Source organism: Pseudophryne corroboree, chromosome 4 (genome assembly GCF_028390025.1).
Source record: "Pseudophryne corroboree isolate aPseCor3 chromosome 4, aPseCor3.hap2, whole genome shotgun sequence".
In the NCBI taxonomy this organism is placed as follows: Eukaryota; Metazoa; Chordata; class Amphibia; order Anura; family Myobatrachidae; genus Pseudophryne; species Pseudophryne corroboree.
This window is the reverse complement of record NC_086447.1, coordinates 297676241-297703066: the sequence shown is the minus strand read 5'-3', so window position 1 is coordinate 297703066 and position 26826 is coordinate 297676241. Positions and strand designations below refer to the sequence as shown.

Here is a 26826-nt window from a genome sequence, read left to right as displayed (position 1 = left end):
AGATTCCTCAGTGTGGGACAATGCTTAACTTCAGGCTAATAGAGCTACAAATTTGTAATTTCTAAAACAGATAATGAGGGCAGTAGGATAGAATTTAAGGTAAAAGCATAAGGCAAAACACACACATACGCTTACATACACACATATACACATACATATGCACACGCACCCATATACATACATACACATCACATACATATCCATATGTAAGTATTAAAGGGATGGCAATGTGCTGGCTGTGGGGGTAATTCCAAGTTGATCGCAGCAGGATTTTTGATAGCAATTGGGCAAAACCATGTTCACTGCAGGGGAGGCAGATATAACATGTGCAGAGAGAGATAGATTTGGGTGTGGTGTGTTCAGTCTGCAATCTAATTTGCAGTGTAAAAATAAAGCAGCCAGTATTTACCCTGCACAGAAATAAAATAACCCACCCAAATCTAACTCTCTCTGCACATGTTATATCTGCCTCCCCTGCAGTGCACATGGTTTTGCCCAATTGCTATCAAAAATCCTGCTGCGATCAACTTGGAATTACCCCCTGTGTCTGGTATTATGCATGGATGGTTGCTAACTAGCAGCCTATTCTTTTTTTATTATTTACATTTTTATTGAAACTGATCAACAGTCACCGAATTAAAATACACACATTTAGTTACAGGTCATGATAATGAACTTGTTATAAAGTTGTTTTAACAATGTAGTAGATTCATTATACAGAGGAACATTCAAAAATTAAAATACATAAACATATTATTCTATATCACTAATTGTTAACTGAGAACAACATCATGTAACCTGTCTAAAAATAATTTATTGGTTGATCAAACTCCTTTTTTTTTAAAAATATATAAACTTTACAAAAACTAATAACAGAGAGCATTTAAGATCAGATCAAAATTAAAGGAAAAGAAAAAAGATTAAGTATAAGGTTGGGTAAGGGAAAATGAAAAGTTAGAAGATGAGTAAATAAAGGATTAGTTGTGAACATAGACAGGGATATCAACAGAGTCCGGGTATGGATAGAGAGTGCGTAAGGTACCATGGGGACCCGATTTGATGGAATTGGGCCACTGTATTATTCCGTAAACTAGTGATATATTCCATGGTAGCACTGTAGTTAATCTTAACCACAAGTGCTACCAAAGAGGGCGCTTTTTTACCTTTCCAGTGTTTAGCTATCATGGATTTAGCCGCCATACATATTCGCATAATAAGCTTATTTTGATCTTTGGGTAGTGCAAGTATAGGGGCATGGAGCAAAGCTGTTTCTGGAGAGAGGTCAACATTATGCCCATAAATTTGAGCAATCAACTCCCCCACTTTATTCCAGAAGGGTCGAAGAAAAGGGCAGGACCACCATGTATGGAAAAAGGTACCTTCCTCTTCACAAAGTCTCCAACACTGATTCAAGGTCGTGGGAAAAACAGAATGAAGTCTGGAGGGGACTAGATACCACCGAGTATAGACTTTATAACAGGTCTCCCTAAGCGCAACGCTAAGAGAAGCCTTAGCAGTACGTGTTCTAATTTCGTCCCATTGATCGTCTTCTAAAGGATGAGAGAGGTCTAATTCCCAGACTAGTTCATGGGGATCACAAGAAGGAGGTCCTGGAGCTAAAATGGTGTTATAGTTTGTCGAGAGGTTCCCTTTCCTGCCAATTGAAAGTAAACACAAATGTTCGAAAGAGGTACGTGGTCTCAAAGGAGTAGTTTTAAGTTATGAGCCAAGGAAACTAAGAATTTGGATATAATGGTAATGACATGAGGATGGAACATAAAGGCGTTCTTGAAATTCTCCAAAGGAGTTTGGTGCGGAGTGGCTTTTAACATGAATAAATCTCGTAATGCCCCTAGATTGCCATGGGTCTGCCAAGCGACGGTCGCAACCTGGGGGAATGGCAGGATGTCCCCATATAGGTGATAGAGGTGAAGGGTATGACGAGAGATTATGGGTGGTGCGGAGTTTGCTAGCAGCCTATTCTTAAACAGGGATAGGGCAGATAAGGAGAAGTTTAGGAAAGTGTAAATGAGAAGAAAACAAAAATGAAGAAAATGCAGATAGTGGACTATAGAGTGGAGACACATGAAGGAAGATCTAGGGCATACATTCAATCCTGAAGAAAGAGATGAATGATTGGTACTTATCTGTCCCACATATTCCTATTTCCGGAGGAAAGATTCTTACACAGAAAATGTGGAATTTTTTCATCACTGTCTTTTGTTCTCCTGAGTCATCGCCTCCTATATCTCCTCCTCTCTTTTCTCTGGACCTTCCCTTTCTTCATAACAACTTTAAAGTTTCAACCCATCCTTGTCTGGACTAAGCGCCCCCTGCTTCTGCAGATATCATATACTTCAGGAGGCAAAATGTAGCCATCAGGCTAACCTTCAATTTATAGCCCCAATACTACATTCCTTAACTTCATTGCGCCTAGATTGCAGGCGCTGCTTCCACCTATCATCTTCTGCTGTAGCCAAGTCTGTGACTTTATACTAATGCTAGTATCAGCTCTTCTCTTGTGTACAAGCACCTGCCTGACTGTGCAATGACTGAGACGCCCACTTTGAGCATCTCCTGTATTACCGCTCGGTGTGTCAAAACTTGCATCAGCCTTATGATGGGTGATGATACTCTGTCACAGTACGACCTCTAATGTGAGCGATTAAGTGTCTGAATTTGCATATAGTCAGGCGAAACTCCCATACCATGCCGATAATATGCCCATAATACTGACCGTCTTTGTGCATCTTAATTGCCACATCAGAGTCATCAACGAGGAATACCCAGTACATTTCCAGCACATTTTGGATGTCATGAGTCTCAATTGCAACTGCAAACTGCGTTTGCCCTCAGCAGGGGCGAACACCGGCTCTCTGGAGGTGGTTCTCCAAATGTTTGATATTAGAGCAATTGTCGCCAGCCCATGAAGGATGCATAATTAGCATGTAACAAGCATAGTCAAGCCCAAATAAAGAGCAGTTTATGTAATACAGTATAATATGTAGGCCTAATGATTATGGTAAGCCACTTACCAGATTCTCTCTCTGGTGCTATGCACTCAGATCCAGACACACACACAGCAGACTTTGTAGGAAAATCTGCTGCCACTGGGCATGTGCAGCAGCTCGATTCCACCCTTTATACTGCATGTAGTAAACGCTGGCTAGACTGTGGGAAAGGGGGGTTTCCAGGCAACTGAGAATTCTCCATCTGTCTGGACGACCTGCGATAGGTACTGAATTCTGCACGCCAACATCAATTTTGCAAAAAAAAAAAGAAGAAGAAGAAGAATTCCCTCTGACTGGGCTTTCCCCACAGGGGAAAGATGGCGTTGGCTAACAGAGATCTGTACAATAGCCCTATATTGCCACCCACCGTGAAAAGCTGCAAGCACTTTTGTACTGAACACAACAATATTATTCTTAAATAGTTAATTTTGCCTTAATCTGACTAAAAAAATCAATTTTCAAGTTTTTTTACATAATTAATTTGATATATAGGTTCCTCATTACTGGCCAGTACTGTCATTTGTAGGGCATGTAATATTAATGCACACCTAGATTAATATACATTATTTATAACACATTTTCCCATGTATTGTGTGTTCTGTTTATAGTTTTGAAAAGACTTAAGGGAGATTATGACACATCCAAAGATATTGAGGAGATGAGGAAGGAGAAGGAAGAAGCAGCGCGTGAAAAGAAAGTTTCTATTATTCAGTTGTTTAAATCTCCAAATTACAGACAACCCCTCCTAGTATCGCTGGTCCTTCACATCTCTCAGCAGTTTTCTGGCATCAATGCGGTAAGAAGATACATGTTTAGCACTGATGCCTGTGGGAGGAAAGGCACAAATAACCCATGTACATCTCTACGTTCTTGTCATGCTGGGTGCTTGTCCAGTGCTCTGGGAGCTGCTGTTCAGCCACCAATCTCTCCCAGCACAGTGGATTATGTACACATGTAAGTGTTATCCATCAATGCTACAGCGCTGCTCGTGACATCATCTGAGGGGCTAACACCAAAATAGCAGGGCAGCAGCTGGCGTCAACTGGTGGAGGCACTGCACCCGGGGTTTCCAATTAGCCCTGTTATTGCAGTTTCGCAATAAATTATTGAAAATACGGTAATTCGGTTTCCTATTAGCGGCGATAAGTTATTGGCGATAAGTATCCATAGTGTTTATCGTTGGATTTCTCTTCACCATTTCTGAGCAGGTGATAAGTAGTGCAAAATCCCTATTTGAAGGTAACAATCTCTGAATTTTGTTCACAATCCCTGGGACACCCCCCTGTTTTTTTTATTATTTTTAATTGGCCAATGATGACATGACATTTTTGGTGTCAAAAATTGCAAAGTGATGAATATTTGGGTATAAGGTTTGGGACAAGTATATTGGGGTTCTTTATGAGTAGGACAATTGTTTTTAGACTTGCAGGTGGTAGTAATCGGTCCGGTACAATTTTTTTTTTTTAAGTACCTTATGGGCAGATTTCCTCACTTTCTCCTTTAATTATCTCAGGTTTTGCAGGCTAGAATTATCGGGCGAATCCCATTATCATAATTTTTGATAGGATACAGTGACGTGTGGTGAGGTGAGGCAGGTGAGGCAGAGCCTTCCCTGTCATACTTAACGTTTCTACCAGCGTTTTGATTGTATAAAGTATATGAAAAATACAAAGAATATGTTTGAAATATCTTTTTTGCATTATTCTAATCATTTTTATAGCCAAAACTCTGGAGTAAAAAGTCTATGGCAGGTGAGGCAGTGCCTCACCTGGCTAACTTTTCCGCACATCTCTGATCAAAACTCATCAAATTTCCAGGAGTTTATACTGCTGCACCTGTGTATAATGCCCACATGTACGCTTTGGCTCATATTTTGTGTGTAAATCTGGCTCTGGTGCTAGCTAGTGTCCCCTTAGCCTTTTAGCTCACCGCACGTCCCTGATAGGATAGGTGCGATAAACAAGATCGTACAGGCTGCAATCGATTTTTTGGGAGATAGGTGTGATAACATTAGCTGCAATCACGGAATGCATTACCGTGGTTATTTGGATACCCCACTTAACGATGGTACTCACGGAGCGATCGCTGCTTAAAATCTAAGCAATCTGACTAGATTGCTTAGAATTTAAGCAGCAATCACTCTGTGTGTACCCCTCACAGTGATAGCTTTCGCTGGTGCTAGATTAGCCTGCATGCAGGCCAATCTAGCAGGTCGCTCACTTCACCGCTGTGTGAAATGAGCGCCCCCCCGTATGCTCAGCACACATCGCGCTGTGCTGAGCGGGGGGAGAGATGTGTGCTGAGCGAACCGCTCAGCACACATCTGTTCCCAAATCGGCCCGTGAATACGGGCCTTTAGTCTCAAATAATGGTTTAAAAAAAAACAAATCAAATAAAGGTGCTAAGAGCATTTTGTAGTTAAAGCAAATGCCAAATTAAACATTGTAAGTCAGTCAACTGTCATTAATTATTTTCTTGTTTAGTTTTTTTATATTTGTTTTCCCAGTTTTAATTTGTAGCAACATTTACAACATTTAGGTTTATAAAACTATACACCAAATTGTTTGTTCCCTGTTTTGCTGCTGACTTACACATGTATGTGTCTATCTGTATGACCTAACTGGTTATAACCAGTCAGGAGTGGCACAAAGGCAGCCTCTTTTGTTTATATGCATGGGGGTTATTTTCAACATACTGTAGATTGCTTACACAATACCTTATGCTCAGTGTAAAATAAAATAAACTTTCATCTCTTAACAGATTTTTTACTATTCTACAAGCATATTTACTAAATCAGGAATTAGCCAACCAGTATACGCAACCATAGGAGTTGGTGCGGTAAACACAATCTTCACTGTGGTTTCGGTAAGTATATATGCAACAGAAATGATATGCTTGTAAAAAACAAACACAAGAATATATATCAATATATATACACGATACACCAGCATACACATACACCATACAGTACTTGCCAGCTGTTCCGGAATGCCGTGGTGACTCGCTGGTTTGGGGAGATTTTGATGGAAAGTGGATCCGGAAATCGGTTAAATGGTCGACATTAACTATATCACCTTTCATAAGGTCGACACCACAATGTTGACTTCGGAACGTCAACATGATTCAACAGGCACTATGTCGACATCCTCAAACAATGTTGACATCTGAAATTTCGCCATGTGTATGCAGACGGGTAGATGCCAGCAGGTTAGGTAGCTGGGGAGGAGGAGAAAGTTAGGATTAGGCAGAAGGGTTACGGGTAGGGATTAGGCATAGGGGAAGAAATATTCATCAGAATGCTGCAGTATCAGAGGTCCCATGTGACCATTCGAACCTGGGAAAAGACGTTGGAGCCGTCGATGTGGCTGGGAAGAAGTAAGAAGCCATTAGGCTACGATGGAATGTTTGTGGATAGTTTATCAGCATATCATCTGGATAGACATGTTGAACGTCAGCATTATCATGGTCTACATGCTGCATGTCAACAGTTCTAGAAGAAAAAAGAAAAATCACAAATCGGTAACCGATTGTGATAACCCGGCGCTGTAATGATTTAGTTCCTTATACACTAATTGTTTCTGCAGCTGAGTATAAACAACTTGCCAAGTTGCAACAATTGAAAACTAGAAAAAAAGGAGAGATAAACTCTGCGCTTGAAACAATATGTCTAAAGTGAATGTGCAGTCGGACACAGAAGATTGACTCAGTACAACTTAAATGTAATGAAAAACAATTTTATAGTTTCTATTAAGACAGAGAATGTAACATTTGGAAAGATAAATGAATAAATAATTATTTGGACATTTTACTCATATGTACTATCCAGATGTAAACATACAACATACAATAGGTTTGTTAAAATAACTTTTTCAAGTGGTGATAGTAAAAAATCACAAATCAAGAACACTGGCGTCCCAGTGTATTGATTAAGGTTTGTAATTCCCGCAGAATTGATTGATAGTTCCACAGTCTCAGAAAATATAACACTTTAGAGGAAATGGTGTAAACTGTGTTTCAAGCTCCCGTGCTGGTTCCTGCATTAGTATGCAAACAGGGTCCTTTTGCTCAGTTCATCCGCGACAGCTTTGGCCGCAGCTTATTGCCGCACGTTGGATCCTTCACTGCCGCACGGCTTCAGAAACACTGGTCGGGTGAGTTCCATGTGACCCTCGCTGTGGGGCCTAACACCTGTCTCCAGAAGTTTCATTCACGGCGGCTATATTTATATGAACGTTACCTTATATCTAAACCAACTAACACTTGTTTGGGAAATACTGCAATTACCAGCTGCTATTATAATAAGAACTAAATGGAACTCTTTCACTCCACGTGTACTTAATCTATTCAAAAGGACCCTGTTTGCATACTAATGCAGGAACCAGCACGGGAGCTTGAAACACAGTTTACACCATTTCCTCTAAAGTGTTATATTTTCTGAGACTGTGGAACTATCAATCAATTCTGCGGGAATTACAAACCTTAATCAATACACTGGGACGCCAGTGTTCTTGATTTGTGATTTTTTACTATCACCACTTGAAAAAGTTATTTTAACAAACCTATTGTATGTTGTATGTTTACATCTGGATAGTACATATGAGTAAAATGTCCAAATAATTATTTATTCATTTATCTTTCCAAATGTTACATTCTCTGTCTTAATAGAAACTATAAAATTGTTTTTCATTACATTTAAGTTGTACTGAGTCAATCTTCTGTGTCCGACTGCACATTCACTTTAGATATATTGTTTCAAGCGCAGAGTTTATCTCTCCTTTTTTTCTAGATGTCAACAGTTCTACCCTGTTCTCACACCCCTGGATAGGTATACTTCCTCTGAGACCTTCATGATGCAATCACCGCCCTGCCCCCACTGCGCCATACTGCAAATTGCTGCATTTTGCAACAATGGCAGGTCCATAAGGACGCTGGTAATATCACTACACTAGCCACACTTGCCACTTAAGTAGGCAATAGGTCATACATACTATTCTTCTTATGTGTTGCTTAAGTGGGCTGGTTTCCAATCATTTAAACATTTATGTATATTACATAAAAACATATTTTGATGGTTAATTGACAAATATAGAGGTGGGTGGAATTTGCATCTGAATTGCAAGCACAAAATGCACCCTGAAAGAGGCACATCTTACTTACACTCAGGGGTTAAAGTGGGCTTGAACGGGGTGGAACTGCGTTCCATCAGTTCCATTTGGAGACGGAACCATTTCCGCCTCCTCCGGCGCACCTAACCCAGGATCTCAAGTCAGCACCGCGAAAGATGCCGGCTCCTTCCTCACAGCTGCAGCCGGAGGCAGGAGTTCACTCCTGTGCTCAGGCTTCTGGTTCTCGCTATGTGCACTATGGGAGAGACATCATGATATCATGACGTCTCTCCCATAGTTCCGTGGAGCAGGTGGCTAGACGGATGGCAGCAGTTGGACACAGAAGAGGGGCTTAAGGAAAGTATTGCAGGGGTTTTTTTCTGTGCAAGGGGCCCTACTACAGGGGGTATTACAATGGGGGGCACTTCTACAAGGGTCATTAACACTTGAGGCACTACTACTGGATACATTATGATTGGGGGCACTACTACAGGGGGCATTACAACAGGGGGCATCACTACTATGGACACTATTCCAGGGGGCATTACTACAGAGGGCATTACTACTGGGGCACTACTACAGGGGGAATTCCTACTGGGTGCACTATTAATGGGGGTATTGCATAGGGGGCACTGCATAAGGGGCATCACTCATGGGGGCATAAGGGGCACCACTACTGAGTGCACTACATAAGGGCACCACTACTATGGGCTCTGCATAAGGGAAACTACCACTGTGAGCACTGCATAAGGGACACTACCACTATGGCGGGTATTGCATAAGGGGCTCTACCACTACAGTGGGCATTGCATAAGAGGCACGACTGCTGTGGGCATTGTATAAGGGGCACTACTGCTGTGGGCATTATGTATAGTGGTGCACTACTACTGCGGTTATTGTGAATTAGGGGCACTAATGTGGGAATTGTGTATAAGGGGCACTACTGTGTTTCATAACATGAATAAGGGACACTATGTGGTGTAATGTGAATAAGACTGTGCTACTGTGCGTCGGAATTTGAATTGGGGATACTATTGCGTGGCCATGCCCCTTTCTTTTTAATTTAGCATTTTAAATGATTCCCCCTTTGAAACATAAGGCAGACTTGCTGGGAACTCGCTGATGCCCTGCGTGGTGCAGGCTGTTGCGTTTAGTCCATAGCCTTTCTTATTTGTAGTTCATTAATTAAATGATCTGGGATGTTTTTTTTTTATATTATAGAATGAGTTATGTTAATAAATGTTAATAATCCCCTAATAAATCCATATTGATTTCTCTGCAACTTCAGACATATTGTGGCAGCCAAATTGACTGAGAGCTGTGTGGTGCACTGTTTAATCTAGGTCAGACAGTGGTGCTGAAATTATTCCCAGGTAGTGTACATTGCTGACATGAAAAGTTCACCTGGGAGAACAGAGCATTCTGTATTTTAGCCTGTAAGCAATTTATTTTATCTCCACATACAAGGTCAGAATCTCATTAAATGCTGACACCCACAAAAATAGCTTTTGCAGCTAGGCAGTCTGTTATTTATTACCAAATATACTGGGTAATATTTGAATTGCTGAACCACTAGATACCACTGAAAAATTCTGCATTTAAGTAAACTTGATATAGAACTAGATTAATTCATTTACCTTATAACTTAATCACTGTATTCTACCGCCAAACAATTTTATATTGTCTATTGTTGGAATGTAAGTTATTGCCACTTGTTGGTCACACACACACACACACACACACACACACACACACACACACACACACACACACACACACACACACACACACACACACACACACACACACAGAGACATATATACGTATATATACACATACATACACACATATACATACATACATACATACATACATTATACACATGGGTTACATTCAAGATCCCAGCTGCCGGGATCCCAGCAGCCGAAATACCGTTGCCGGAATCCAATAAATGTCAGGATCCCATCGCCGGAATCCTGACAGCCAGAATCTCATAGGTAAGTATAGCCAGGAGGGTTAGGCTGCGGGGCAAAGGGGGGTGGAGGGTGGTGTTAGTTTTAGCTGTCACATGGGGGGGTTAGGGTAAAGTTGTGGGTGTAGGGAGGTTAGGAATAGGCTGTTAGGTTTAGGCACTACGGGGGAGGTTAAGGGTTAGGCTGTGGGGTTTGGGGGTTAGGTTTAGGCAGTAACCGGGGTAGATAGGGTTAGGCACTAATGTGGGGGTTATGGCTGTGGTAAGGAAGGGTTAGGAGGGTAGGGGGCTGAGGATGTCAGCGCCTGTATTCTGACTACCAGCATCCCTTGTGCCAGGATCTCACACCCAACCCATACACATACCCTGAACTGAGAGGAAACTGGTGACCACTGTGTGGGTGGGATGTACTAAGGGGAAAATGCGGTAAAACACCAATTTTCTGGTGTTTTGCAGCATTTTCAAATGTACTAAGACCCGTCCGCTGGGTTTTTGCTGCCCAGGATATTGCCATCTTATCGCCAGCCGCCGCAACCCGCCGCAGATGCCTCCCCCCTCTCCCGCCGCATACCTTCCTCCAGGAAGCCTGGACCCGGAAGGTAAACTCCCCCTCCCCCTAGTAACGCAGCCGGTGGTCCTTCCGGCTGCAGGGGGGAGAAGGAGGCACCGGGGACAGCCAGCTGCTTCTACCCGGCATGAGGGGAGTGTGGAGAGCCCAGGGAGGTGATGGAGACCCCCCAGCACACCACCTCATAGATATCGCGGGGGGCCTCCGTCACCACATTGCGATGTTGATCACATATATTAGTACATATGCGATCAACATCACTGCGAGGGGCGGCGATATATGTTAATACATCCCGCCCTGTGTTTGAATGGAGGTCCCTTCAGCAGCTCTCCCCAGACATTCTGTGTGCAGACAGCTTGTTTGATCCAAGCTCCGTGTAGTCTGTCGTGCCATCTCCGTGATCGCGATTACGGTCATGGTTTTTGCTGAGAGGGAGACACAGCTGTCTCTGAATAAGAAAATTTGGGCCATCAGGAGGGGGGTTTCTAGGTATTTAGACACTCCCAGAAAACGGTTAGTTACCACCCACAAACGGTGACTTCCTGTCAATCCCCTTGCGAATGTCTGTGCGATCAAAATTTTCGCACCAGCTTGTCGCTGTTTGGCGATGCCTGTTGCTTGGCAACGTGTGTTCACATTGTGGTGCATACGCATGCGCAGTCAATCGATAATCGCTCGCTGTGTGAAAATGCACAGCCGCGATCAGGTCTGAATCGGGCTAAATGTCCACAGTTATGATATCTATACTATTGAAATGTCAACAGCTAACATGTTGATATCTGCAAAATGTTGTCATGTTCATAATATTGACAATGCAAATGTCTAAGGTGAAATGCTGATATTTTGCGAAATACTGACATTGGGTATATGGGTAAGGTTAGGGTTGGGGACATTCCACTACAACTGCCATTTTGCTTCAACCTGCCTCAAGCAGCAAATGCCAGAACATTAGCCACAGCTGCCAGGTTGGAGTTAAGGCTAGGGTTAGGCTTAGGGTACTATTGTCAGAATAGCTTCCTCGCTGCACCGCCGAATATCACCATTGTTAGAATGTCAACATTTTATCAGTGTCGAAATGCTCAATGCAAGGGAAGATTAAGAGAGGAGAGGGCCCATGTGCAGGCTCCGTGTGGGACCCCTGCTCTCTGGCAGCAGCGCTGTAGATTCTGGCAGCTGCCTGTGTGCTGAAGTCTACTGCGCACGTGCAGGTCTCTGGAAACATAGCATCTTCTCCTTGTTCACGTGACATCCTTACTGTGCATGCACAAATCACAGAGAAAATGTCTGCCACACAATTTTCCCGATGATTTCTGTCTGCAGAACCAGCGGTCGTCGAGGGACTCCAGAGGGGTACGTATAATTATATGGATACAGGGTGTGCGAAAAAGCACAGCAGCGAACAGGTCTGAATTAGGCCCAAAGGTAGACAAGCAGGGCTGTAAACTGGTAACCAAAACATACTTGCCTACCCTCCCTCATTCTGCAGGAGACTCCCTGAAACAGCAGCAATCTCCCTGACTCCCTGAATAGTCCAGCAATCTCCCTGATTGCACCTTAACCCCATTATCAGTTCCATCTCCCTGCATTGGTTATAAGGCACAATGATCCCTGTGGTAGATGCATTTTAAATAAAGTTTTTCGTGGCCACTTACAGTATATGGAACTTCTTGTAAAGCACAATACACAAAGAAATTCTGCAAAATATCAGTGTCTTTTCTTCAACAAGTAGATCTTACTAACTTTGGGGCTCATTTACATTTGGATGTAAGTCATGCACTGATAGGTGTTACTTTCACATCTCCCTGAAATGCTTGAAAGTAGGCAAGTATGAACCAAAGGCTTAAGCAGTGCTGCACTTACAGTAGGAACATAGGGGGTAATTCCAAATTGATCGCAGCAGGATTTTTGTTAGCAATTGGGCAAAACTATGGCCCTCATTCCGAGTTGTTCGCTCGCTAGCTGCTTTTAGCAGCTTTGCACACACTAAGCCGCCGCCTACTGGGAGTGAATCTTAGCTTTGCAGAATTGCGAACGAAAGATTCGCATAATTGTGAATAGAAATTTCTTTGCAGTTTCTGAGTCGCTCGGGACTTACTCTGCCACTGCGATCAGTTCAGTCCGTTTCGTTCCTGGTTTGACGTCACAAACACACCCAGCGTTCGGCCAGACACTCCCCCGTTTCTCCAGCCACTCCCGCGTTTTTCCCAGAAACTGCAGCGTTTTTTCACACACTCCCATAAAACGGACAGTTTCCGCCCAGAAACACCCACTTCCTGTCAATCACACTACGATCAGCAGAACGAAGAAAAAACCTCGTAATGCCGTGAGTAAAATACCAAACTTCTTAGCAAATTTACTTGGCGCAGCCGCAGTGCGAACATTGCGCATGCGTAGTTAGCGGAAAACCGCTGCGATGCGAAGGAAAATAACGAGCGAACAACTCGGAATGAGGGCCTATGTGCACTGCAGGGGAGGCAGATATAACATGTGCAGAGAGAGTTAGATTTGGGTGGGGTGAGTTCAATCTGCAATCTAATTTGCAGTGTAAAAATAAAGCAGCCAGTATTTACCCTGCACAGAAATAAAATAACCCACCAAATCTAACTCTTTCTGCACATGTTATATCTGCCTCCCCTGCAGTGCACATGTTTTTGCCCAATTGCTATCAAAAATCCTGCTGCGATCAACTTGGAATTACCCCCATAGCCAAGGTTTTTTAGAGACAGAATCATAGTCATTCAAAGTCCAAGATATCTAAAAGCAATCAGGAACAGGAGCAACTAGATCAAGGGTTTACCCACAACAATCAGGCACTGGTAAAATTGCTTTCCTGCCTACAGGGAATTTGCTGCGGCCAGGATATGGGCAGAAAGCAGAGAAAGTTCAGAGTGCTTAAGTATAATCAGAACAAAAGTTTGAACAAATTACAATTTCTGTTGGTTACAACACTGGTTTCAAATGCACAAGGTCCCAGGATCAAGTTCTGTGGAATGCTTTAGCCCAGTGGTTCTCAAACTGTGTGCCGTGGCACCCTGGGGTGCCTCAGGACACTTGCAGGGGTGCCTTGGACTGGTGATACAGGACCAATTCAAATGGTATATGGTTAGTGTAATAAGCAAAACCAGTGCTGGTGGCTGTCAATCATAAAATATGTGGACAAACAGAAGCAAATCTTGTCCCTCACCACACAATTGCACCTACGGACAATTTAAATTAATTCAATATTTCTTTCTAAATATCTCAATAAGAAAACTTTGGCCTAGGGGTGCCGTAAAATAAATTCTGACACTTTAGGGCATTTGGGAACCACTGCTTTAGCCCTTTTTATTGCGTGACGACTGCAGTGAGGCATCTTGTTTATCTAAGGTGTCTCTGTTTGCTGTATTTCTACCTTATTAGCCTGTGTCCAGGAAACATTTCTGCTACTAACAGGAGGCAATGTAGCATCCAGTAGGGTTGGTTGCGATATGGCGACAGTCAGATGTTCATATGTTATAATATCCAGAGTGTTGTTAACTCCCAATTTGCCAGAGATGATTGCCAGGTCCTAGTGGTGTAAGAAGAAGCTCAACGCGTTTCACTGGTGGTATCCAGCTTCCTCAGGAGCATAATATACCAACACACATACAGGTTTGTCTTAAACTGCACCATACCATCATAAGGACTATACCAATAACATATGGAGATTGCTGTGTTATGAAAGACCTGCTACGTCACAAGGACTATACTAATAACACTATGGAGATTGCTGTGTTATGAAAGACCTGCCACGTGTCTGCAATTGAATACCCCACCTGCATTGAAAGGACTCACTGCTAAATGACCTTTTATGGGGAACACCTATTCCTAGCAAACAGATCTCCTATATGAAAATTGGGATTCATCAGGAATTTACCTGGTTATAGATATCCTTACTGAGTGCAGTGCTCCAACGTTACAAGCCCCAGCCAGATTAAATCTAGCGGTATCCTGTGTTTTATATACCTATTTAAATTATTATTTACACTAACGGTATGTGATGTTGTACCGTGTAAACTTTTTTAATTTGATCATGTCTTTTTAATAAATTTGTTTATTATAACAAGCCGTTTTTATTTATATAATTTCTTATATATATAATTCCTATACAGCCAGCGCTGTTTCTCATTATTTTTAAACAGGGAAATCTGTCTGTAACACCAAAAAAGCCAGGAATACATTATAGAAGTCAAATGGCTGTTATATGCATTTAATTATATATTGGAATAAATAATAGAAAGCTAGGCTTGGGATTCCCCTAGGCCAGGCAGGTCCAAACTAGGCATTTGCCTATAATGCCTATGCCTATACCTCTCAACTTCTTGAAGTCCCAAGGAGGGACAACTTTGCTTGCCTCCGGCGTGCGCCTGACATTAGGGGGCGTTTTTGTCACTATGGGGGCATGAATAGCGCTCTTTGAGCTGCTGGCCATGCCTCCTATCCCTCTCTGCCGGTGAATAGATGCTGTGCACATGCGCACAGTGTCTATTCACCACTGTTCTGCTAAGCAGAGCAGCGTGAGAAAGGGTCTCCCAACTGCACCCCCACTGCAGGACACTGTGGCCCGCAGGTGGGACAGCTGTGAAAAATGGGACTACTCTGCAAAAATCGGGACAGTTGGGAGGTATGCCTTTGCCTAGAGCTGGCTCTGGCAACATATGTATAAGAGCATAGCCAGGAACCTCATCCCTTGAGGAGGGGTCCGAGGCAGTGGGGACCTCCAAGGGTTTCCCTTGTACCCTTGTGGGCCAGTCCGACCCTGACTGTGACCATCTGGATGCCAGCGTCGGTATTGTGACCACCTACATCTTGTCCACCGGTCACGCATACCGATCCCAGATAGAATGCTGTTTCTATAAAACAAAATATATTCTAATGCTTGTATATTACACATTAGTTACTGTATCCATTTAATGTGGCAATAAAATATCATCATATTCTCTAATAATGTAAAATGTTTAAGATAATTTGGAGAAGCGTTCCTTTACACTATCTTTCATCCTTGTTCTAGTTATATGTATCTTATAGTTTAGCTTTTGCTGCAAATTCTGAATGTCATAGCAGAAATTGTGAAGGGGGAATACTGTTTGTCCACTGTGATGTCCTAACTTATGTTACAGTACATGCAAGAATGCAGTAACAGCATGACTTCTCTGTGTTATGCCACAGGTGTTCCTTGTAGAGAGAGCTGGAAGAAGGTCCCTATATATCATTGGTTTAGCAGGCATGTGCGTTTGTGCTGTCATCATGACTATTTCTCTAGCTCTTCTGGTAAGTCCAATGTGAATTACAGTCTGCTGTTTAGCACCAGAAAAGTTGTGTCACGTTGCAAGCTCACTAAGTAAAAACATTTACAGAATAATGGATAAAAGCATGATCTAGATGAAACAGCCTTCATGTGTCACATTCAGTTGTGTTTTGTCTGGAGTGAGAATAGATTCTAGTGGGGTGTGGTATGCAAGATCTACATGTATTAGGTCTACAGTCATTAGTTCGACCACATATGGTTGACGGACAAAAGGTTGACACTGATAAAAGGTCGAAATGGACAAAAAGTCAACATGATAGGTCGACATTTGAAAAGGTTGACATGGACAAAAGTTTGACAGGGTCAAAAGGTCTACATGACAATGGTCTACTCAAAAATGGTCGACACGCTTTTTGCATTTTTAGGGTAACTGTGGATAGTTTTTTCATCTGGAACCACCATTTGTCTTGCGCAGCTCTGCTTCGCTTGCCACAAGGTTACTAAAGGTTATGATTTGTGACATGGCTGATCAAGGATGACTGACCATATATGTATGTTGACCATTGCCATGTCATCCATATGAACATGTCAACCTTTTCTAGTGTTGAGCTTTCATATGACAATCTTTTGTCCATGTCGACCTTTTGTCAGTGCCAACCTTTTGTCTGTCGACCATATGGGGTCGACCTAGTGCATGTCAACCCATAGTCCGGAACCCATTCTAGTCGGTATCACTGCTTATTCAAGCAACAGTGACCGCATACTGTACTTGCCAACTCTTCCTGAATGTCAGGGAGACTCCCTGAAATAGCAGCAATCTCCCTGACTCCCTAAAGATCCTAGCAATCTCCCTGATTGCACCTTACCCAAATTATATAGCTGTTATATAGTCAGGGGGGAAAAAATACATCAGAGATATATTTATTCAATTAAGATCATTGCCCTGCACTGGTTATTATAAGGCACAGTGATCACTATCGCTACATGCATTTTCAAATAAGGTTTCTCGTGGCCACTTATATGGAACCACAAGAGAGCAGAACTCAATACATTAGCAAGCCTTGTAAAGTTACAGCATATAATCATCAACAAATATATCTTACTGAGCAACAACTGCAGCATATGATGGATAGATCTATCTAATTCTATACAAAGTTTAAAGCTACACATCCAATTTAAATATATTTTCATGATAAGTTATGATAAAAATTAGTATGAATCATTAAACAGTTGTTCAACAACAGCACAGGCATAACTGGTGGTATCCGGATGATAGATAGATAGACACCATATATTAGACAGACATTAGGTCAACAGTGTCAAAAGGTTGACATGAAAAAAGGAAGACAGTACAAAAGGTCGACAGGGTCAAAAGATAGACAGGGACATAAAAAAAGGTAGACAGGTTTTTTTTTACATGATTTTGGACTTTTTCTCACCTTCTCTATCCATGTCGGCATAGAGTTGGTTATAAACCTTGTGACGAGCGCAGCGAGCCACCGAGCCTGAAGCGTGGCGAGCTTATGCCTTTCTACAATTAGGGGTCCCAGATGACAAAACTATCCACACAAACCACAAAAATTTAAAAAAATTATGTCTACCTTTTTTAGGTCGACCTTTTGACCCTGTCGACCTTTTGTACTTTCCTACTTTTTTCATGTCTAACTTTTGACCATGTCAACCTTTTGACTGTCTAACATGTGTTGTCTATCTATTGACTAACTAGACACTATCTATCTATTATATCACACCCATAACTGGTAGCACGTACCTAATGAATGAATGAATGAATGAATAAATAGATCAACTAATCAACAGCTGTTGTTTTCTAGACAGATCTTTGCCCAGTGTTCACATTTCTTAAACCATTCAAGTTATATAACTGTATTTTAGTTGTATTGGACTCCTAAACTTGTCATTGGCATGTGACTTAAAAACTGCTTGATGAAGGGGGGTACTCACGGAGCGATATTCTAAGCAATCTGACTAGAATGCTTAGAATATCAGCATGATCGCTCCGTGTGTAGCCCCCTCGGCGATAGCGATGCGTGGCCCCGCACATCGCTATCGCTGCTGCTAGATTGGCCTGCATGCAGGCCAATCTAGCGGGTTGCTCACTTCACCTGCTGGGTGAAATGATCGTCCCCCCGTCTCCCCCCGCACGCTCAGCACAGATCGCGCTGTGCTGAGCGGCAGGAGAGATGTGTGCTGAGCGGTTCGCTCAGCACACATCTCTCCTGCATCGGCCCGTGGGTACTGGGCTTAACATGCCTAGTCTTCTCCTGTGTTGTCCGCTCTAGTCTTTGTTACTGTTACTGTGCTGTAAAAAACACATACCACTCCTTATATGTGTCATCAATTCTATTTTTTTTTTTTTTTTTTTGGGGGGGGGGGGGACCATTAAATAATAATTAGTTGTATATGTAATAATGAATAGTCAGGGGTAAATGTCAACTAAGTGACTGAACCAAAAAAACAATATGATCTAATTGCTTTCTTCTCTTAGGCTCAGCATGCCTGGATGAGCTATCTGTGTATGGTTGCCATCTTTCTCTTTGTGATCTTCTTTGAAGTCGGGCCGGGTCCCATCCCTTGGTTCATTGTTGCTGAATTGTTCAGCCAAGGTCCTCGACCTGCAGCTATGGCAGTATCTGGATTTGTCAACTGGACCTGTAACTTCATAATTGGAATGTGTTTTCAGTACATTGCAGTGAGTATGAAATACTCATAGAATTTGAAATCAAAACTTGTGGATGTATACATCATGCAGTGTTCCCTATTCCAGGCGTGGGACACTCTCCCAGTGGATTCATTGGACATGTGATATTATATTTGTGTAGTCCCACCAAATTACGTAGCACTTTTCATAGCATTTTGCACCATTCATGCTAGTTCCTTTTTATCACTGGAGCTTACAGTCTAAAAATTGTCTTCTACACAAGCAAATTATACAAACACATAAGGGTCCATTTTGTTAAAAGACCATCAGTATGTCTCTGGACTGTGGGAAGAAACCAGAACAGCCAGAGAAAGCCCATATTAACTCGGGGAGAACATGCTAGATCCACACAGATAGGGTCCTGTACAGGATCAAATCCAGTGCCATGAAGCAGCAATGCTAATCACTGCACCACCACCATGATGTATTTTTAATGACCCATTATTTATATAGTGCACCAATATTCCACAGCCCCTTACAGAGAATATTTTAGACATTCACATCAGTCTCTGCCCCAGAGGAGCTTACACTCTATATTTCCCATTGCATGCACACACACTAGGATTATTATTATTATTATTATTATTATTATTATTATTATTATTATTATTATTATTATTTGTAAGAAGCCAATTAACCTAACAGTATGTTTTTGGAGTGTGGTAGGAAACCGAAGCACCCAGAAGATACTCACTCATACACAGGGAGAACATGTAAACTCTGCACTGATGTGCCACGACTGGAAATAGAACTTATAATTTCAGTGCTGTGAGGCAGTAATGCTAACCACTACACTACACTTCAATGCCCACATTTCCTACCATCTCTAAAATTGTAAACATTTTACTTAGTATTATAAATGACTTCTGGGTATTGAGAGGTTCTCCTGGCCATACCTTTTGCAGTATTCTCAGTTTTCATTCCTGCACAGACCACAGTTGTTTACTCAGATTACTTGCAGCTGGACAAACAAGATTATAGTCACTTATACACAGAAGCTTTGTTGGACTGCCCTCCCGGGGGAATACAGTGGTAGGAGACCATGCTTAGGGATGTGGCCATTCACTGCAGAGTCAAGCATCCCTTGTTTTTGTGTTAGTCATTGAGTCTCGTCAATATTGGGCTCTCATAGAGAGATCATGGCCAAACATTATTGAGGGCATGGCAACACCTCCAGACTGGCCTGTGTACTTTGTATCATTCCTCCACCCACCCCCCTCCTCTCTGCAAACCTGGTAACAAGAGCATGCAACATTTCTGTAAAATCAAAATGTGACATTTTCTCTCATAATTAAAGCATCGTTATAGGGAATATCCAACTGAGTTTGTTATTTTCCCCCCACACAGCATACAGAATTTTGGGCAGCCACAGAGTTTTTGATATTCAATTAGACATGATAAATTTAACCGATTAGTCATTCGGAAATCAATCAGCTTAATTACATGTCAATGCTGGGGTGAAATTCTGCAAAGTGCTTGATAATGGATTAAAATATGCAGGCCAGGGCCAGATTAACAATGCGGCGGATGGAGCTCCAGCTCCAGGCCCCAGATAAAAATAGGCCCATCACCATGACAGCATGATGATGATTAACTGCTCAGCTGGTCACATGGTTGCCATAAATTCTAAGAATTAAAATTATATATTTGGTTTCCTCACAAAGTGATGCTGTTTTTCTACTTTTACATACTTTGGGAGACATTGGGACTTATAGTTTAGGGAGTGTACACGCCCATATGTTACTGGCCACAACCACACAACATTAGCCACAGCCATACCTCCCAACTTTTAGGATGCTGACAGCGGGACTCTTGCACGGCGAAGCCGCGCGCTGATCCGAAAATGGGGCGTGGCCTCGATCGTGATGGACGTGGCCACACTCGAGTGGGCGTGGCCTCGCCAAATGGTCCGGTTTTTTTCATTTTGGGGGCGTGCCCAACGCTCTCCCAGCAGCTGGGCAGCCTCCGCTCCCCTCCTAGCTCTGAATACATGCCGTAATTTAAAGTGACCTCAAAATACCCCAAAATCAACTTTTTCATTTTTTTCTTTCCATTTTTATTTAAATGAAAGCTGGCTTTTAACCATTTTTTACTGCTATTTTAAAAAATGCAGAAATCTATCTTTTGAACCAATATTTTTCTTGGGGGACAGTAATTATCATAGATATGTTTACCAATGTTTATTTGGTGTTTTTTATGGTACAGACAGCCCTTCTCTTTTTTTTCTATTTTTCACATAAAGGTTTTTTTTTTTTTTTTTTCATGCCCTGTTTTACAATTGCATATCCTGAGAACTGGGAGCACGTATAGCTGCGGTAATGAAAATTTGGTCACGATAACAGCATTTAATTTCTGTGTAAAAAATCTTGTGGCCAATTAGATATGCCCCTATAAGTGTAATAGAGGAACCAGATATACTGTGCTGTACTTGTTTTGTTCTTTTCCAATATAGCTAAATATTAACTGCACAGGACGTTATCTTAGATACGACATGTAATGGCTATAAGATTGCTACAAGAACAATAGGTTTAATGAATTATGTCTATACAAATTTGCAACATATTGTGTATAGTTGTACAAGACATGTTAGCCAACAACACAGCAGTCTACATTTACAGTAAGTCACAAATTTACACAACTATATAAAAGCAATTTTTTGTGTTGTTCTTATTTTTTAGGATGCATGTGGACCTTACGTGTTCATCATTTTTGCAGTTCTTCTACTTGGTTTTACCATATTTACATACTTCAAAGTTCCAGAAACAAAAGGGAAGTCTTTTGATGAGATATCTGCTGAGTTCCGTAGGAAGAAGCTCAAGGGAGGCAAATCGACAGAGATGGAGTACCTGGGAACAAGTACAGAAGCTTGAGCTCTATGAGACGTGGACATTTATTTTTACATTTCAGAAACGACCATATGTGAAATAGGGTAACAACTGACCATTTTGTGTTTTTTTATAGATACATATTTTTATAAAGCTGAACTTCTGATATTAGGGCATGGAGAATGCATGTGTTGTATGTATGTGAATGAGGTTAATAGCAGAGGAACACACTGAACTTATTTCCAAAAATAAATGAGGGTTAATTAGTGAAATGATGATCATTTACTGCAGCTGAGAAATACCTCTAATATCAGTTTTGCTCTACTGATGCTGTAAGAATCCTTCAAGTCACCTGTACAGAGCAGAAGAACATTACTGTAGAAAGCATACATTTGATGTTCTTAGTGTCTGCAGTATGTTTGTTTTGCCCTGATTATGCAAGCTATTAGTGTAAAAACAGTTCATTTATCTGATAACACTAAGTCTAAATACAAAACAATCACAGAACCATGACACCACTTTCCAGAACATTTGTCGTGGTGGAAGAACCTATGTACCTGTCCATATCCATTCTTGTGACTTGTGCTAGTTCGTGGGCACCCTAGGCGGTGCTTGTCTCCATTGTGCATCTCCTCTTGCAGCCTACTTTAGGGGGCAGGAGGTGGGGGGAGGCATCAGCTCCTCCTGGAGCTGTGTGTGTGTGGAGCTTGGCTGTATCATCATACAGTAGCAGTAGCAATGCCTGCCCTGCTTATACAACGGTAGAAAGAATATGGAGACTACACCACAAATCCTGGACTATGGGGTCATTTTTTTTTTTGAGTGACCAACATTTTTTATGTTTGGTCAAAACATACAATAAGATCTATAGCTGGTATATTTTGGACTTGATATGTAAATATGAATATTAGTGTTACACAAGATAATGTTAACAATAACTTATTTGTTGTGGTAAATAGAAGTCAAAACCAGAGTACTAAATTATGAAGTTTTGTCCCAGTACTATTTTGTAGAATCTGGAAACAGCACACAATCGACATAATTAAAACTATTAAATGAAAGTAATTTCAGCAAGGACAGCTTACTTCGGGCCAATATACAACCGTTTTAACAGTAATGAACCAGTTTATGTGAAAGCAGTTTAATTACAAATCGAAATTCTGTGTTTTAAACTCTTCCATCCAATACATTTTTTAATAAAAAAAATCACCATTCCAAGTATCAGGACAGCAGGTGTTCTAGGCTTGGAACCCCTGCCACTCATCAAATAAACCCCCTTCACACACAAATAGGGATCTAATGGCTAAGTCTATTGCTTGGCAGGACTATTTATAAAAAACAGTGTTTCTGGCACATAGGGCTTTTCATATATTAGGAGCGCTGATTAATGAATCAATCAATTTACTGTTTACAGTTTTACACCAGTCTGTTACATTATCTAGGTGGTTTATTTTATAGTAATCTAGAAGTGACTTGGAATATTTTCAAAATGACCATTTGAGTATTTTGGGTTAATGAATTTGATTATTGTTATGACTGGGCATAAATCTAAACTATAATTTATCATGTAATGAAAATATTGTTTATCTGGTGTGGGGTCTGTTACAATACTGTATGCTGTTGTAACACACTGTCCAGCAGATATGTCAATATAACCTGGAAACAGAAGTGCCCATTTATAGGAGGTTAGTATGCCAGTATTTATTATTGTATATTATTACTGTTTATATTAGTCATTTGGAGAATCATTTCTAGAATATTCTAAAATACATATAAAAATGATCTTCATCCTCAGAATTCTACCCTTCATTAAATTGTTTACAAGAATTCCTCAGTACTGGCAAAGGGAGTAACAAAACAAATAAAAACATATCTCCTTGATCAGTAATTAATTGAACGGAAGCTTTTGTGAAAGGCAATGAATTAAGCAATCGGGGTGCTTAGAGGAAAGGTCTTCAGGTGTACCCCAGGAGATAAGAGGTGAAGTTGAGGTAAGGACAGGGACCTTTACAGACTGTATAAATGCAGCCTGTGTAAATAACCACACACTGCCCATACTACACACATGTGGCTGCATCTGTATTTATTACCTTCAGTGGCGCAGAGAGAGGGGGGGAGAGGGTACAAATGACCTGGGCCTAGGTCTGATGGGGGGGGGCCCGGGTCCCCTCTCATCCCCACCCCCCCACCCCTCCTTGCCTGGAAGCAGCAGGTGCAGCTTTTCTTCACTGCAGTATGGAAGTGCTTAAAATACAATTTTTTCAGTTTTTTATTGTAAGGGTGCATGGCCACGCCTCCTGTGATTGGACCATGCCCCCTGAAAAGTAAGCACAGGAAGTTGTTTTACGGGGGCCCAGGATTTCTCTTGACAGCCCTGATTACCTTCCTTCTTAAGTCCCGCCTCGACATCTGACCAATGCGTCTCTGGCCTCTGCCACTTTAATTATCCACCAATATGGAGTCCTATTTGCCAACTCTTCTGTGCAAAATTGCTCAAGCTGGTTTAGGTTAATTGAACAGCAAGTTTAGCACCTTGACACTGATTTGCAAAATGATGTAGGTTAGGACTCTGAATTGATGCCTTAAGGACTCAATGTTCTTTTGTTTAAGCCACTTCAGTGTTGCTTTTACAGTGTTATTTGGATTATTGCCATATTTAAAGACAAACTTCCTTTTTGTGCACTTTTCATCTACCTGCTGATCACAAGAAGACTATCAGTCCTCCACCACTAAAAAACAACCCCATAACTTATTGTTTAACTTTTCATTTAATGGAGTGGATGGTGGTTCTTGGCTTGTGTACAGTGTTTTATTAGTTTTATTAGTATAATATAATATCAAGGGAAGAAAGTTTCATTGTAGTCTTGTCTGATCTTACAAGATTTTCAGCCACTCTTTACTGGTGAGGATGGGCTTTTACTCAATCTGGCCTTCATCCATACCACATGTAACGCCAGCTGAGGACATGAGGATAAACAGTCAGCACCTTCGTACCAGTGAATCTGTCAGCTGTTGATCTTCAGTATCAGTATTACGCTAGGAGTGTGGTGTGGGAATGTGATGATCCTAGATGGTCACACCAACCTCCCACCTACAAAGATAAGAAGCAATGGCGTGGTGGTGAAATGACCAAAGTTTTTTGCCACCTCAACGGGTAGGAGAACATATAGTGCCTGGAGAGCTTGCCTAACCCTGAATACATTTACAGTTGTCTTGTACCCCTCTTAAATTCCTTGCAATTCCTCCATGATTCTGTAGGTCCTCACAGTGAAATAGGGAGTGATCCACAAATTTCTAACATCTGTAGGTGAAAAATTGTGTGATTCTTGAGGCAAAGTAATCATATCAGTAGATCATATACCACCATTATCCTTGGTGGTCCTATAAATGTATCATCTGAACACAAATTTGTATTTACTGTACACTCCATAAAGTGAATGAAGGAATTTAGAATTAGAATGATGGAATTAGGACTGGAATTTATTCGGGTCACTGGTTGATATTTACTGGTAACAGTTTACCAGAGGAAATTACTAATTACTATTATTTTTATAATTCCTTTTAAAGTTTCTCAGCTTTCTAGCTCACAAAAGGGATCTGTTTTATAGGATTACATTTATATCATAACTTGATAGAGCCGGGAATCAAATTTAGTACATTTATAAAATCTTTTCTATGTATGTGTCTAGACGATTACCTGTTAGGGTCAGAACTCAAAGAGAGGTCTGTGGCTGTTTTTGCTGGTGGTTTTCATACTACCAGACTTAATAAAGGCAAAACTGCGAAAAACAAACCCCACCAGAAATCTGCCATTTAGTAAACACCACAATCTGTACTGTTTTCTATTGCTGAACAGATATGCAGCAATAAGAAATTCTAAGTCCCAGTAATTGGTAAATATGTCCTCACCATACCTCCTAACATTTCAAAGTAAAGAATGGAGACACGTTAGATGTCCAGACTCTTCAGATCATACCAAATTAATTAAAGATTTATTAATTTTAGGCAAATAAATCCTAAAAGATTCTTCTCTGTACTCGGATAGTTTGGTGACCATGGGGCATATGTCATATTGTCCGAGTTTGCCGGAGATGCGGGATGCTGGCTGATCTTGGAGGTTTTCTTAAAGCAGCAATCATTTACAAGGCATAGTTTTGCCTTGTAAATGATTGCTGCTTTAAAAGAACCTCAGAGATCGGCCGGCATCCCGCACCTCCGGCAAACTTGGACAATATAACATATGCCCCCAGATGTCTGAGCCTGGTGGGGATATGTATCAAACCATTTCAAAAAGTGTGCTAGATGAAAGAAAGTAACAAGCTGATTGGTAGCTTTGGGCAACTTCTCCGCTTTATCTTTCTCCAAGACTTGATACATCTCTTCCTATATCTTTTTTTTTTTAAATCTCATACAGATATCAGAGTCACATCCTTAATAATTTCATAACAAAACAAGGGGCCTGATTCAGAGCCGCACACTGGGGGAGATGTGGTTGTAAAGAGCATTGCGCCAGCTTACTTGGAAGCAGAAGCGATGATCAGATATGGTAATGCAGCAGGAGGCGTCTGGTATAAGTAGATGCCTCCTGCATGCATGTGTGATCCCGTGCTGCATCACAGCATCATATCATCTCTGCACGTAATACCAATGTTAACATAGATGAGTGATTTTTAGCAACTGTTAATGCGTTAACATTTCTAAACACTGTGTATGCATTACACAAAGGTGTTGTTGCGATCAAAATAGATGGTGTCAGAAATGTTGCAGAAAGTTTGGACATTCCTGAGCGGTGACTGGGAGGTGGCTAGAAATGCACTCGGAAGTGGTCCGTTTAGTAGGCTTGTTATGAGAGTGTTGCAGGCGTGTCAGTGTAAGCGGCTGCACACACAGACACAGGCATAGATGGAACAACTGACATTGGCAGGTGGGGAGTCTGACTGGGGCGGTACACCTGTCAAACTGTAACGCAGGTGTTCTAAGGTGAGCTCAGGGAGGACAGAAACCTCCCGTGGAGCAGAAGGGATAGGTCTGGTGAAAGCTTTGATGGTGCGACCGATGGTGGTGTGTAAGCATGTACCAATCGGTATTATAGCATGCATGGATCATGCATCTCAGTGAAATTGCACATTTTGCCACACCAATATGCACAAGGGAAGGAGTTTGTATCAGCATTTGCATAAAGTCGCCCATGGGCGACCACCAATAGTCATTGCAGCATGTGCTTCTGTGTCCGAATTCGAATCAGGCCCATAATGTTTCAGTAAGAATATTTGCTATTTGCCCTTGATAATTTTGTTGTTATAGTTATATTAAGTAAATTAACTGATCTAATGAACCATTACATTATGAAGCCCTGACAA

General features: G+C 41.5%; 1 protein-coding gene across 1 annotated transcript in view; it reads left to right on the top strand.

The window, feature by feature from the left end:
- Window positions 1-25636, top strand: part of SLC2A2 (solute carrier family 2 member 2) — a 138309-nt gene extending 112673 nt beyond the window's left edge. Inside the window, exons 7-11 of the mRNA XM_063916230.1 lie at window positions 3620-3807; window positions 5772-5876; window positions 15844-15945; window positions 18429-18632; window positions 21320-25636. Coding sequence (XP_063772300.1) covers window positions 3620-3807; window positions 5772-5876; window positions 15844-15945; window positions 18429-18632; window positions 21320-21511 — 791 coding nt within the window. The 3' untranslated portion in view covers window positions 21512-25636. The remainder of the gene's footprint in view (window positions 1-3619; window positions 3808-5771; window positions 5877-15843; window positions 15946-18428; window positions 18633-21319) is intronic.
- Window positions 25637-26826: the final 1190 nt, after the last annotated feature.